We start from the raw sequence: 15,499 nt of genomic DNA on the forward strand, positions 1-15,499 counted from the left end.
TCCAACGATTTGTGTTTAAATTCCCAGGCTTACAGGAGGTCCTGAAGCAGTCCACGAAGGTGTGTGGGCATTTCAGGTGTTCCTGCATGGCCATGGCACGCTTGTCTGATATTCAGCGGAAGAAACACTTGCCAGTGAGACGCTTGATTTGCAATAGCACGACTCGCTGGAATTCAACGCTCCTCATGTTTGACCACCTGCTACAACAGGAGAAAGCAGTCGATAAGTATCTGTACAGCTACGGCCATCACTAAACAAACATTGCTGCCGAGAGGACATGTCCTGAGAGTGTCAACTAATGACAACCCTTCGCGGCTGTTTGCAGCAGTGCATTAAACAGTGAGTTTGGTGTGTCAGTGTGAAGCAGTACACTACTTACACTACCTGATCTATGTATACACACACAAGATGTTTTAAAGCACTTTATGCCTCCAGTTTAGGAATGTAATGCGATTTCTGCCCTTTAGGGCTTATAACCCTACTCTGCGACTTTTGGCATGTATCGCATGTGTTAGACCCTTTAAAACAAATTTTCCATCACTTTTGCGGTCAAAAATAGTCCCTGTATGTTTTAAAATTCGCCTGCCCATTGAGGTCTGTGGCGGTTCGCACAAACTCATACTTTTCCGGAAGTTCGCGAAATCTGGTGTTTGGCCATCTATACTTACTATATACTGCAGTAAATAACCATGTTTTGGATCGAGTGGTATTCCATGTATGAAAATAATCTTCAGACCCCCTAAACAACTGTCTAATCTCTATAAGTTGTAATTAAACCATCACCAGAGCCTTATTAGTCCCTCCACAATCCTATATGTACATGACTTGCCAGCCCCCCCCCCCCCATCACCATCACCACCACCACCACCGTTACTAAAAAATATCCTATACCTTTGCCCCTTAGGCCTGCTTCAATATATATAAGGTATAATGTATAATGCTTAATTATATACCAACTCTTATTTCTACACTTGTTATACCACTTGTAATAGTGTTACTGTTACTATTATTTGGTTGTTATTAGCTACGATTAATAGTAGAATTAGACATCTATGTCCAGAATGCCTCCTGTTTTAATACTGTAAAAGTGTATTTACAACTGTAAGAGGTATGCATATAATTAATATCTGTATGCTGTTTTCTGCTTACAAAAATTCAATAAAAAACCAAATGATCAAATAACCATTGGCTGATCAGCGTGATACCGTACCGGGCCAATGCTACACTAGCTGGCAGCATGCCTATGTACTGTGCCCAGAGCTTGTAGCTCCACACCAACCTCCTGTCATGGCCTCGCTGGCATTAGTTGTGTATGATGCAGTGGAGGGCGGCTGGGAAATGTACCGGGGGAGACGGAGGAGGAACGGAGCGGCCGGGAAGGACGGTGATGGAGCCCAAGGCCTGCATGGGGCTGGAGGAAGTCTCAGGTAAGTATAAAAGGTAGTACATGTATCTGTACATACACCGCTCAGCCACCATACCTTCCGAGGGGAGCCAGGTCCCAGCAGCCAACACTCATATCCAACATTCCTTCACAGAAGACCACCAAGGATGCACTTAAAATGTCTTTAGTGATAAATGCAGAACATCAAGGAATAGAGAACATGTGCCGGACAGAAATGAGCTCTTAGTCATAGCCTTAATTACAATCAACAGATAGGTGCTTAAAGTCACTCTCATCTGTGACTAATCACTTAGTGTAATTTGATCTCTCAGCTGTGTCAGCTGGCTGCTTCTGCAGAACAGCTAATTTGTAAACAAAAGATGTGTAACAAACTTACCTGATGACAGCGGGTCCTGTGATGTCCGTCATGGCGTCTCCAGCAGGACTCGCTCGTCCGTGTGGGCTGCTACGCCATCCGCAGCTGTCGGCATCCCCAGCGTCCCTCCGGCAGATAGTCAGGCCGCGCGTGTGCGCCGATAAGACAGAAGCATGTGCGCGAGCCAGAGCGGCCTTTACAGGCCAAGGAGGCGGATCTAGGTGACGTCGGCAGCTGACGTCATCTGAGGGAGTGAAGGCAGGAAATTTCATCCAGGAATACAAGGCCAGGAGCTTCAGTTGCTCACTGGCCTTGATACTAATCAGTTCGCTGGTTCTTAGCCTAGCTAGCTACCTTTGAGCTACATTATATATGGTGGTACTCACCATATATATGTACTCTAGTTAGTCAGTTGTTGCTGGTTTGAGTATTGATAGCTGTAATTGTAATTCATTCCTAATATCCTCCTGATATTATTGAATTAAACATCTATTGTATGATTTATCTGTATACCGACTTCTAGCCTGTTTTCTGACCTTGCCTCTGTTTTACCCTTCTGTATCGCAGTCATCTGATTAACGTTACCGACCCGGCCTGACCCCTGACCTTGCTACTGTCTGATCCTTGAAACACGACTGACATCTGATACCAGTTATTGACCCTGCTGTTTTTGACTACGATTAAGCCTGACGATTCTGTACCTCGAAAGATTACTTGTGCACAAGTAGTGACTGGTCTAGACCATATTACTGTTGCTGTATATTACCAGTGTCTGTTATCTCGTCACGCACCAGCGTGATAAGATGTTAACGTTATGTCTGCTTTCATGAAAGCATGAAGTAGACGCACTGCAGATTTATTGCAGGAATTGTATCAGCTGTAACAAAGAAATGTGTTTCTTTAAAGTGAATCTGAAGCCAAAATAAACTTATGAGATAATGAATTATATGTGTACTACAGGTAAGAAATAGAAAATTAGAAACAAAGGAACAAGTCATACATGGTTTCCAGTACAGGAAGAGTTAAACAACTTCAGTGGTTATCTATGAAAAAGAGCTTATCTGAGCTCTCTGACCCAACTTGTGTCAGAGACAGTCCTATTTTCTGAAGTGCTTATACATCAAAGAAACAGTGACAAACAGCCTTAGATAAGGTTTCTACTGCAAGGAATGTCCAAGGAACATTAGCTCTGCAAACCATACTCTATTTTGTGAATAGGAATAAATGCTATATAACTGAACATTACAGCTCTTTTCTTTGCTACTAATGTTCTATTCATTATCTGTACTACACATACAATTCGTTATATCATAAGTTGTTTTTTCGCTTCAGTGTCACTTTTAAAGGTTATTATACCGTTGCTTATCTTTAGAGCAGAGAGGAAGTTCTGAGTTCAGGTCCACTTTAAATAGTAGTGTGATGACCCCCCCGCCAGGCAATGCAAATGACAGTCTAAAGGGGAACACAACCTCACATAGAGTAACAGACATGATGATGTAGTAGAAACAGATGATGATGTAGTAGTCCATGAAGAAATATGATTAATTACAACCATAAAACTTTTTTTTTTTTTAAAGTAGCCAAGTTTATTGAAGAAGTAAGGCAAATACACATTAGTGAGAGAGCACAACAAAGTGTCAGGTGATACATTAGAGGCCTGGAATAGGCACATCAGGATACATATAAACGTCAAGCACTTGCCTTAGAGGATACAAAATAACCAGCAGTAATATGAAGGAGCTCGGATATCAGCTGGAGATTAATAACAGTGATGGGTACTCAGTATAGGGGATATATTATAACTTAGTGTGTGGGGAATTTATCCAGGTAGAGCAGATTTTGTCACATTAGATTGGGTACCTCTGCGGTGATATACTGCCTTGTGGAGGGGAAGCATCCGATTCACAGACCTGACCCACTCAGTGCACGATGGCGCTGTGGTAAGTCTCCAACACTTGCTGAGGAGTTAGCAAGCTATGTGACGCGTCTCTATAGCAAATTGTATCAGGAATTTTCCAGTAAAGGATTCAGGAAATATATAGAGAAGGCACACCTCTGGGGCAGCCCATATAGTCATTATGGAAATAGATGACTTGCACCCAATATGTGAGTCTTTCATAGCTCACACGTGTACACAGCTGTGACGGTACAGTCAGCACTGTGACACAAACGGCTACATTTCCAGCCAGCGGTTCCAGTGTCTCTGCCTCCAACTACAAGCTTCCTTCCTGGGGGGAAAAGAAGCTGCAACCAACCTGGTCCTTGGTCAGAAGGGGACATAAGCCTGCTTGCTGATAACTCCAGTATGGGCTTGTCAGCTACATCTTCAGGTGAGATCTGTCTACGACCGTCTAGCTTTCTTCCCATTTCAAGTTGTCTGAGTGCACTCTTTGTTTTCTCCCTACCCCGTCCTCTGCAAACCTCCTCACAAGCGCTTGTGGAAGAATGTGTCTGTTCACACTCCCGTCCATGAACAAGTGTGGCTGCACTGGTGAGAAGCTCTATTACTGCACTGAGTGTGGGAAATGTTATGGTGGTAAGTGTTATTTTCCAATATTTCTTTTATTTCTTGCTAGACGCACCTGGCAGCATATTATACAGATCCCGGGGCTCTTTCATGCTACTCAGTGCAATGGTTTATAAAGTATTAAAGCAGAACTGAACAAGCCTGTTATTGGCCGGTGCACTCCACTCTCCATACTCCCTACTTCAGTTTTCTTGAGGAGATGGAGAGCAGTATGCTGCGGCCAGTTCAGGCTCACTAAAGGGGGAAGTTATGTTTCACTGATTCTTACTTATCATCTGTGTGAGATCTCATGTCTGAGAAGATGAGATTTCTGTACAAAACATTTCCCACACTCAGCACATGAATAAGGCTTCTCTCCAGTGTGAGATCTCTCATGGATGACAAGGTTTGATTTCCGTACAAAACATTTCCCACACTCAGCACATGAATAGGGCTTCTCTCCTGTGTGAGATCTCTCATGTATGACAAGCTCTGATGTCTGTACAAAACATTTCCCACACTCAGCACATGAATATGGCTTCTCTCCAGTGTGAAATCTTTCATGTATAACAAGACTTGATTTGTTTACAAAACATTTCCCACACTCACCACATGAATAGGGCTTCTCTCCAGTGTGAGATCTCTCATGACTAACACGTTTTGATTTCCGTACAAAACATTTTCCACACTCAGCACATGAATAAGGTTTCTCTCCAGTGTGAGATTTCTCATGTATGACAAGACTTGATTTCCATGCAAAACATTTCCCACATGCAGCACATGAATAGGGCTTCTCTCCAGTGTGAGATCTCTCATGGATGACAAGCACTGATTTCTGTACAAAACATTTCCCACACTCAGCACATGAATAGGGCTTATCACCAGTGTGAATTCTCTTGTGTATGCCAAGACTTAATTTATTCACAAAACATTTCCCACATATGGAACAGGAATGAGACCCTCCAGCAGAGGGAGAGCGGTGCTGGGTATGAGTCCCCTCAGGATCATACAGGTGAGGGGGGTCTGGGGGAATATTTGGGGTAACCAGGATATCTGCAGGAGACTCTTGTCCAGTGACATCATAATCCGTTGTACAGTCTGTGGATACAGAGAGTCGAGTCTCTGAGAGGTTCCTGATGCCGGGACTCTGTGCTGCAAATAGAGAAACATCATCACTTCCTGTTAGATAATTCTGAGGGGAGGAACAATTATCATTAGGGATGGTCAGTGAGCTGCTGATAATTCCAAGTTGAGGCAAAGTTGGTGCAGGCTGGAAATGGACCAGATGCAGCAGCTGCATAGCTTTGCATAAAATTAGCATACAGTTTGCACCATCTCAGAGTTATTGGCATGTCACTGACCATCACAAGTTATCAGCCTGACTGAGAACTGCAGAAAGTGGAGCTCATTACAGGCGGCCAATCACATGACTACAACTTTGGCTTGCATGAAAATTTTATGTAGCTGGGAGTTCAGCCAATCAAATGCATTTCCTGACCAATCTAATTATCTGCATACAATCTGCATGACATTTGCATACACAGAGTTATTTGCATGTCACTGACCCCTCCCACACCTAAAGCATTGGCCATACATTGAGCAGCAGTGAATGTAGAGCTTGATGAGACAGTGGAAGCAATGTGTTACTCCTGTGACAACAGACCTATATGTACTTATAGCAAGAGATCTGTGTTATGTTTGTAGAGCAATGTGGTGTCACTTCCACATTCTTATTACCGCTGTGTCCTCGTGTCACTCATATGCCCCGTGTAATGTACATGTTTCTCTCTCTTATTCCCAATTGTGCAAAATAACCACTTGAGGACCAGAGGTTTATACCCCCCAGTGACCAGGCCATTGTTTACAATTCGGCACTTCACAACTATAAAGGTTTATTGTTCGGTCATACACCTTAGCACCCAAATTAATTTTACCTCCTTTTCTTCCCACAAATAGAGTTTTCTTTTGGTGTTATCTGATTGCTGTTGCAATTTTTTTTTTTATATTAATAAAAAAAAGGAGCAAAATGTTTGCATTTTTTTTCTTTCCTTCCCCCCTCCCCAAATTGGCCCTACACTACGATACATACGCTACACTGTACATATATAGACATAAGGAGTTTGCGCTCGTGTGAGCTACTGTCACATCTCGCTCCTCGTGAGATGATGGCATATGGCGGCGCTAAAAACAACAGAGCCACTCTGCAGCTGCCAATAAAAGTTAGGCGGTCGGAGGGTGGTTAAGAAACTGTGACTAGGGATGGTTTGAAATGTCTATCGGAACGCTGGTTTCCAAAACATAAATGCAGCAATGTCAGAATGGCGCATTACCGGAACTCGGAAATGTCACCCAATCACTGAGCTCAGAAGCATCAGACCAATCGGAGATTGGTCCAATACTTCCGAGTATTTCCCAGTCCTGTGATTGGACTAAAATTTCTGAAAATTACCATTGAAAAAAAAAAACGGGGTCATTTTAGTCCAATCAGTGTACTGCGGAGTGCATATAAGAGAGGTGAGACTGTCAGCCATTTTGTGTGCTCAGTGAGGAGGAGGATATTGAGGGAGACAGTGCGCTGCATTGTGCTGCAGAGAATCAGTTGTGTGTGGATTGAGTTGTGTGACAGAATCTGGTGAGTTGTGAAATAGTGAGTGAGTGAGGAGTGAGTTATCAGATAGACAGACACTAGTGAGTGCACTCGTCTCTGTTCTGTTATTGATTTTACTAATGATCAGCTCCCTCTCTCTGACCATAACTCACTAAACTTCTCCTCCTCTTTCCCTACCACCTTGTCACAAGCACACTCACATACTTGCAGAAATTATCACAATCTAGACATGCAACCTGTCTCTGATGCCCTGGCACCTCTCCTCACACAATCCTCCCCTGACCCAGACTCAGCAGCTACACATCTAGACATGCAATCTGTCTCTGATGCCCTGGCACCTCTCCTCACACAATCCTCCACTGACCCAGACTCAGCAGCTACACATCTAGACATGCAACCTGTCTCTGATGCCCTGGCACCTCTCCTCACACAATCCTCCACTGACCCAGACTCAGCAGCTACACATCTAGACATGCAATCTGTCTCTGATGCCCTGGCACCTCTCCTCACACAATCCTCCACTGACCCAGACTCAGCAGCTACACATCTAGACATGTAACCTGTCTCTGATGCCCTGGCACCTCTCCTCACACAATCCTCCACTGACCCAGACTCAGCAGCTACACATCTAGACATGCAACCTGTCTCTGATGCCCTGGCACCTCTCCTCACACAATCCTCCACTGACCCAGACTCTGCAGCTACACATCTAGACATGCAACCTGTCTCTGATGCCCTGGCACCTCTCCTCACACAATCCTCCACTGACCCAGACTCAGCAGCTACACATCTAGACATGCAATCTGTCTCTGATGCCCTGGCACCTCTCCTCACACAATCCTCCACTGACCCAGACTCAGCAGCTACACATCTAGACATGCAACCTGTCTCTGATGCCCTGGCACCTCTCCTCACACAATCCTCCACTGACCCAGACTCAGCAGCTACACATCTAGACATGCAACCTGTCTCTGATGCCGTGGCACCTCTCCTCACACAATCCTTCACTGACCCAGACTCAGCAGCTACACATCTAGACATGCAATCTGTCTCTGATGCCCTGGCACCTCTCCTCACACAATCCTTCACTGACCCAGACTCAGCAGCTACACATCTAGACATGCAATCTGTCTCTGATGCCCTGGCACCTCTCCTCACACAATACTCCACTGACCCAGACTCAGCAGCTACACATCTAGACATGCAACCTGTCTCTGATGCCCTGGCACCTCACCTCACACAATCCTCCACTGACCCAGACTCAGCAGCTACACATCTAGACATGCAATCTGTCTCTGATACCCTGGCACCTCTCCTCACACAATCCTCCACTGACCCAGACTCAGCAGCTACACATCTAGACATGCAACCGGTCTCTGATGCCCTGACACCTCTCCTCACACAATCCTCCACTGACCCAGACTCAGCAGCTACACATCTAGACATGCAACCTGTCTCTGATGCCCTGGAACCTCTCCTCACACAATCCTCCACTGACCCAGACTCAGCAGCTACACATCTAGACATGCAACCTGTCTCTGATGCCCTGGAACCTCTCCTCACACAATCCTCCACTGACCCAGACTCAGCAGCTACACATCTAGACAAGCAACCTGTCTCTGATGCCATGGCACCTCTCCTCACACAATCCTACATTGACCCAGATTCAGCAGCTACACATCTAGACATGCAATCTGTCTCTGATACCCTGGCACCTCTCCTCACACAATCCTCCACTGACCCAGACTCAGCAGCTACACATCTAGACATGCAACCTGTCTCTGATGCCCTGGCACCTCACCTCACACAATCCTTCACTGACCCAGACTCAGCAGCTACACATCTAGACATGCAACCTGTCTCTGATGCCCTGGCACCTCTCCTCACACAATCTTTCACTGACCCAGACTCAGCAGCTACACATCTAGACATGCAACCGGTCTCTGATGCCCTGACACCTCTCCTCACACAATCCTCCACTGACCCAGACTCAGCAGCTACACATCTAGACATGCAACCTGTCTCTGATGCCCTGGAACCTCTCCTCACACAATCCTCCACTGACCCAGACTCAGCAGCTACACATCTAGACATGCAACCTGTCTCTGATGCCCTGGCACCTCTCCTCACACAATCCTCCACTGACCCAGACTCAGCAGCTACACATCTAGACATGCAACCTGTCTCTGATGCCCTGGCACCTCTCCTCACACAATCCTCCACTGACCCAGACTCAGCAGCTACACATCTAGACATGCAATCTGTCTCTGATACCCTGGCACCTCTCCTCACACAATCCTCCACTGACCCAGACTCAGCAGCTACACATCTAGACATGCAACCTGTCTCTGATGCCCTGGAACCTCTCCTCACACAATCCTCCACTGACCCAGAATCAGCTGCTACACACTACAACAGCTCCATCACAAAAGTTATGGATGACTTCACCCCTCTTACCAATGTCCGCCCTCATCGGGTCAGTCGCCAACCCTGGCTGACCATAGCTACTAAACAGTTGAAAAAATCACCTAGAGTAGCTGAACTGCGTTGGAGGAAAAGAAACACAAGTGAGGACTTCATCTCATTCAAAAAAGCCTTAAACAACTTCAATAATGCACTCTCTGTGGCAAAAAAAGTCAATTTCCACAATCAAAAGCGCTTGTTCAGCACCTTTACCTCCGTTCTCCATCCCCCTCCCCCTCTTATTTCTTCATGCTTATATCAGCTGAAGATTTTGCAACACACTTCTTGTCTTCCTCTAGCCATCACTCTGTGCATCATATGCAGCCTGCCCAGTCCCACTGCACGCCAACTCCCTCTGCACACCAGGCTGGAAGCAGCATCCAGATTTCATCAGCTGTCTTCTCCCCCCAGTTTGTCGCCCAGCACCAGCCCTTTCTCCCAGAAATGATTGCACGGAGGAGGCCTCTCGCCTCAACTGGCCCAACAGTGATCCGCAACAATGGGCTCCTGGCAAGATTGTTGGCCCAACAGCTTTCTGCCCTATCAGCTGGTAGAAAGTGCCCCCTTCCGCCAGCTGATGTGCTTTTTGGAGCCACAATGGCAGAACTTCTGCCTCCATTATTTTACCAGAGCTGCTATCCCAGCCCTACATCGGCATGTAGTGGAATGTGTATCCTGGTTGTTGGACCACATAGTCGGTGGCAGGGTGCACCTCACTACACATGCCTGGAGCAGCAGGCATAGACAGGGACAGTACCTCCCTTTCACTGTCCATTGGGTCACCCTACATGGTGCTGGGAAGGGTAGGAGTTGTGGGGCGGCATCTGGTCTGGTGGTGTCGCCCTGGATGGTCAAGGGGAGGCAAGTCTAACTCCCTTTTGCCACCTCCTTTGTCCCATGTAGTGTTGGGCGTAATGATTTGTAATTAACGGATATCTGTAGTGACAAGTCGTAATAGTGGACTACAGCACCATAGTCATAATCTGTAATCCGCCGAGATTACAAATTCTGACTACGAGTGCACCCATATCTACGGATGTAAGCTGTAATTACGACTTTAAGTCCATTACAGAAGCGCAATTTTTTAAAGCTGAGCTCTGGCCACACCCTTCCCTATATAAGGCGGATGCCATCTTGGATTATCTCCTTGCTGTTACTCAGCACTGTGTGAGAGGTTGTGCTGGAGAGAACAGTGCTGTGTATTTGCATTTTGTGATTGATTTGTGCTCATATGAGACTCATTCAACCTGTGATTGATAGTTTAGTGATTCAGTTAGAGAGTTAGCTTACTAATTGTTAGCTTTGTCAACCAGTTAGAGAGTTAGCTTATTGCACTAGTGAAAGCAAGAAGTTTTGAATTAAGATGAAGTAGTAAACTTTAAGCTATGAAGCCTTCCTCAGACTCGACTCCTGTATACATTTGGAACACACAGCTTACAGTGCTGCCCATAATTACTCATACCCCTAGCAAATTTTGACTTAAAGTTAGTTTTATTCAACCAGCAAGTCATTTTTTGATGGGGAAATGACATCGGTATCTCCCAAAACATAATAAGATGATGTACAAGTGGCATTATTGTGGGGAAAAAAAACATTTGTCAGCTTTTATTTATACTTGAGCAAAAAGTGTCCAGTCCAAAATTATTCATACACTTCTCAATAATCAATAGAAAAGCATTTATTGGCTATTGCAGCAATCAAACGCTTCCTAAAATTGCAGACCAGCTTTTTGTATGTCTCCCCAGGTAATTTTGCCCATTCACCTTTAGCAATGAACTGCAAATTTTTGAGGTTGGGGGGTCTTGTGTGCCATCTCCAATTTTCTCCAGTGGGGGGTCTTCTCGCCATCACCCTGATCATTAGCTCCCTCCACAGATTTTCAATTGGATTCAAGTTAGGACTCTGTCTGGGCCACTCCAAAACGTTGATGTTGTTGTCTGCTAACCATGTCTTCACCACTTTTGCTGTGTGTCATACCTAAATGTCCACTGGTGGCCAAGGCCAAGTTTCTCTGCAGACTGCCTGATGTTGTTGTTGAGAATCCTCATGTATTGCTCTCTTTTCATGGTGTCGTTTACTGTGATTAGGTTCCCTGGTCCATTGGCTGAAAAACACCCATAAAGCATTAGGTTCTCACCACCATGTTTGACAGTGGGGATAGTGTTCTTTGTGTTGAAGGTTTTTTTTTTTGTTTTTTTTTTTACAAATGAAGGAAACATCATTGTGACCAAACAATTACATTTTTGTTTCATCTGACCATAACACAGAAAGTCCAGAAGTCTTCTTCTTTGTCCAGATGAGCATTTGCAAAGACCAAGCAAGCTTTTGTGTGCCTTATCTGGAGAAGTGGCGTCCTCCTTGGTCTGCATCTGTGGAACCCAGCAGTGTACAGTGTCCGTTGGATTGTCTGCCTCGAGACATTGCCACCAGCAGAGCCCAAATTCCTCATGATGGCCTTGTTGGTGATCCTTGGATTCTTTTCACGGAACATCTTGTATTTTTTAATAATACTTTGCACTGTAGCCACTGAAACTTTCAGAACATTAAGAAATGGTCTTGTAGCCCTTTCCTGAGCAGCCACAAAGCACAGCCGCAGGTCCTCACTGAGCTCCTTTGTCTTAGCCATGACTGTCTACAAACCAACTGCAGAGAGCTGCTGTTTTTTACTTGCTGGGTTGATTAAAACAGCTGTTCCTTATTAATCAGGGTAATTAGGATGCTTTAGAAAAGCTTGGACTATTTGGAGTGGTATAGAACTTTGGATTTTCCCACAGACTGTGACAGTTTATGAAGGGTATGAATAATTTTGGACTGGACACTTTTTGCTTAAATGTAAAAAAAAAAGCTGAAAATATTTTTTTTTTGTTACATCGTCTTATTATCTTTTGGGAGACACCTATGTCATTTCCCGTCAAAAATTACTTGATGGTTGAATAAAAGTAACTTTTAAGTCAAAATTTCCCAGGGGTATGAATAATTATGGACAGCACTGTATATGCCATGGACATTGAAAGGAGATACATTTATCACTTACCAATGCTCATCCCAGTAATAATGTCCTCTTCACTAGTACTTATCACGTCACTCTCCTCCATAGACTGCTGGTCACTCCTCACATATGTTTCATCTTCTTCCTTTTTAATTGTCATCATCCTCCCACCCTCCTCCATATACTGCTGATCACTCCTCACATATGTGTCTCCTCCTTCTTCTTTAATTGTCCTCATTATGCCACCCTCCTCCATAGAATGCTGATCACTCCTCACATATGTCTCTCCTTCTTCTTCTTTAATTGTCCCCATCATGCCACCCTCCTCCATAGAATGCTGATCACTCCTCACATTGATCTCTTCTTCTTCTTCTTTAATGGTCCCCATCATGCCACCCTGCTCCATACACTGTGGATCACTCATCACATAGGTCTTTTCTTTTTCCTCTTTAATTGGACGCATCATGACACCCTCCTCCACAGAATGATTATCACCCGTCACACAGGTCTTTTGTTCTTTGAGCTCAGATCTTAGCTCTAAAAAAAATAAATTAAAGCAGTGAAATATTAGAAAATATTAGAAAGCAGTAAAATATTAAAATCAGAGCACAGAAATAAACATCATTTGCTAGGTGGTGATAATATCCCATAAGCTGTGGTATCTGCACATTCAGCACCACAGTCCTCTCTCCCGGTGCGCCTTGCTCATCATCTGGCGCTTCTCTCCTCCTCTCCATGCACACATTCCTGGGAGGTTACAGCAGTGCCGGCAGCGGTAGATGGATGAGGATGTGAAGAGAGAACAGCTGGAGATATAGGATAAGAGATAGAGATAAGGTAACACAGAGAGTGTGCATACGTGTGAGGCACCAGCTGGAGGTGGGAGCTGCTCCACGAGGATCTTATGGGCTCAGTATTCCATGGCATACAAGATCAGCCAATCAGAGCTCCGCACTATTCACAGATTATATTATTCTCTATGTCTCCCTCCCTAAGGGGCAATTATGTAAACTAACCCCCCACATAGATACTTTGTATCATTCTCAGGAATAAAGGCAGACTACCCTAACAATAAAACTACTACACCCTGCAAGCTCTCTCTATAAAGATGCATGCGCCTGGATTCCTGCTCACACCCTTCCTATCACTAAACATTCACCCTTTTCCTCGGTATAGAATTCAGACATCTCTCATCTGTAGATAGTCCTTTTCACTCCAGCCATTGATAACAGAGTGATGGAGCTCAAGGCAAGGGGTGGTCTGACTTGTCAGCATCTGGAAGACCCGGGAAGCCATCATAAAGGGGGTAAGAGGCACCCGGGAGTGTCTAAAACTGAGTTGAAAACAAATAAAAGAGAAAAGGGGGAGGTGGCTTACCTCAATAATGCCAAATTCCTTTATATAAATATTAATTTTTAATAAGCACAGGCAACATGTATTTTGTGTCTCTGCCCACTTCCTCAGGCCAAATAAAGTGCTGAAGGGTTTCAAATGCCAGGTGCATCAAGTAGTCTTCCTCCCCAAGTTAGATATCCAGATTTGCCTCCAGTTTTAAGCAGTCTCTCTCCCCAAGCTGACTAGGCAGAAGTAAAAGACAAAGAAGACAAACACTTATACAGCGCTTTTCTCCTGGCGGACTCAAAGCGCCAGAGCTGCAGCCACTAGGACGCGCTCTATAGGCCGTAGCAGTGTTAGGGAGACTTGCCTAAGGTCTCCTGCTGAATAGGTGCTGGCTTACTGAACAGGCAGAGCCGAGATTTGAACCCTGATCTCCCGTGTCAGAGGCACAGCCCTTAACCATTACACTATCCAGCCAGCCCCACTATCCAGTACCCCCAGTAGTAGGCAGCCCACCCTCCCCATTAGAGATACCTGGATGTACCCCATATATAAGGCATCTCCCCTCCCCAGGTTACATGTACCCCCAGTATTAGGCATCCTCCCTTCGAGGATAGGCAGATGTACCCCCAGTATTAGGATACCCTCCTCCCAGGCTAGATAGCCAGACCTACCGCAAGTATAGATTTCTAAATATACCCCCAGTATAAAGCAGTCTCTCTTCCTAGGACAGGCAAGTGTGCCCCAATATTCAGCAGCCCCTCTCCCCAAGTTAGATAGGCAGATGCACCCCCAGTATGAGGCAGCCTCCTCCCAATATAGACTGCCAGATGTATGCCCAGTATTAAGCAGCCTCCCTTCCCAGGATGGGCAGATGTAACCCCAGTATTAGGTAGTCTCTCAAACATGCAGAGTCATAACTCTGAACTGTTCGGGGAGGGGTGGGGGGCACAGGCACACCCTCAGGGCTGCACTCCCAGAGACTGGCGCCCCGGGCCTCTGCCCTGACGACTACCCAAGATTAGTATTACCCCAGGAGGGAGTTAAATACTGGGGGGGGGGGGGTGGAATGATAGGGGATATGGCTACAGTGCATGGTAATACGGCAATGCTGGGGGCAGAGGAGGGTATACAGGGAAATGCCAGCACCAGAGGAACATGGCTATATTCTGTATATATAGGGGCGTAACAATAGGGGCTGCAAGCCATACAGCCCTGTTTTGGGGGGCAGGAGGGGTCGCAGCATGAGCATCAATCAGTAGCAGCTGCGGTCGGCAGCAACACATACAGTGTTCTCCCCAGAATTTTTTTCCAGCTGGGTGGCATGAAAAAGTAGCCAACCGTGGGAATGCAGGGCCAATGCAGCTCTGCTTACAGCATAGGAGAAAAAAGAGGAGGAAACAAGCTGATGTCAGCTTGTGTAGCTGGCTAAAAGAGCCTGGAGAGAACACTGCGCCTCCATATGACTGTCAGTTCTGTCAGTTCAGGTGTGGTTAAAGAAATGATCCATCTGTCCTAAAGTGAACGTGACAAGCCAAAACCTGGAAAAAGTACATCACCTTCAGGTGGAAAACCTCTACTCAATCCACTGCTCTGTACAACAAATGCTAGAAGCTCTGGCATAGAACTGTTCAAAAACTGGGGTGCATGGCTTAATTATCAACGGTACCTAAAATCACCAATTTTGAAATGCTTGTGCAGTGCCCAGACTCACCGCTGCACCCATTAGTTACAACATTTTGTGTAGGCATTGGGGCTGCACATGCACAGTTCACAACGTAGAGCAAAAACTGGCTCTACCCACTGTCATCCATGTACAACTGCATATTCTAAAA

At 45.4% G+C, this 15,499-nt stretch overlaps 1 protein-coding gene across 1 annotated transcript in view; it reads right to left on the bottom strand.

Moving 5' to 3' along the window:
• The window catches only part of LOC137525342 (uncharacterized), a 244,791-nt gene that overhangs the window by 157,484 nt on the left and 71,808 nt on the right, over positions 1–15,499 (bottom strand). Inside the window, exons 7-11 of the mRNA XM_068246396.1 lie at positions 12,648–12,863; positions 5,096–5,289; positions 4,754–4,993; positions 4,609–4,657; positions 1,782–2,004 (exon numbers count right to left, since the gene is read on the bottom strand). Of these exons, the coding sequence (XP_068102497.1) occupies positions 1,782–2,004; positions 4,609–4,657; positions 4,754–4,993; positions 5,096–5,289; positions 12,648–12,863 (922 nt within the window). The remainder of the gene's footprint in view (positions 1–1,781; positions 2,005–4,608; positions 4,658–4,753; positions 4,994–5,095; positions 5,290–12,647; positions 12,864–15,499) is intronic.

This window comes from Hyperolius riggenbachi, chromosome 7 (genome assembly GCF_040937935.1).
Source record: "Hyperolius riggenbachi isolate aHypRig1 chromosome 7, aHypRig1.pri, whole genome shotgun sequence".
NCBI lineage: Eukaryota > Metazoa > Chordata > Amphibia > Anura > Hyperoliidae > Hyperolius > Hyperolius riggenbachi.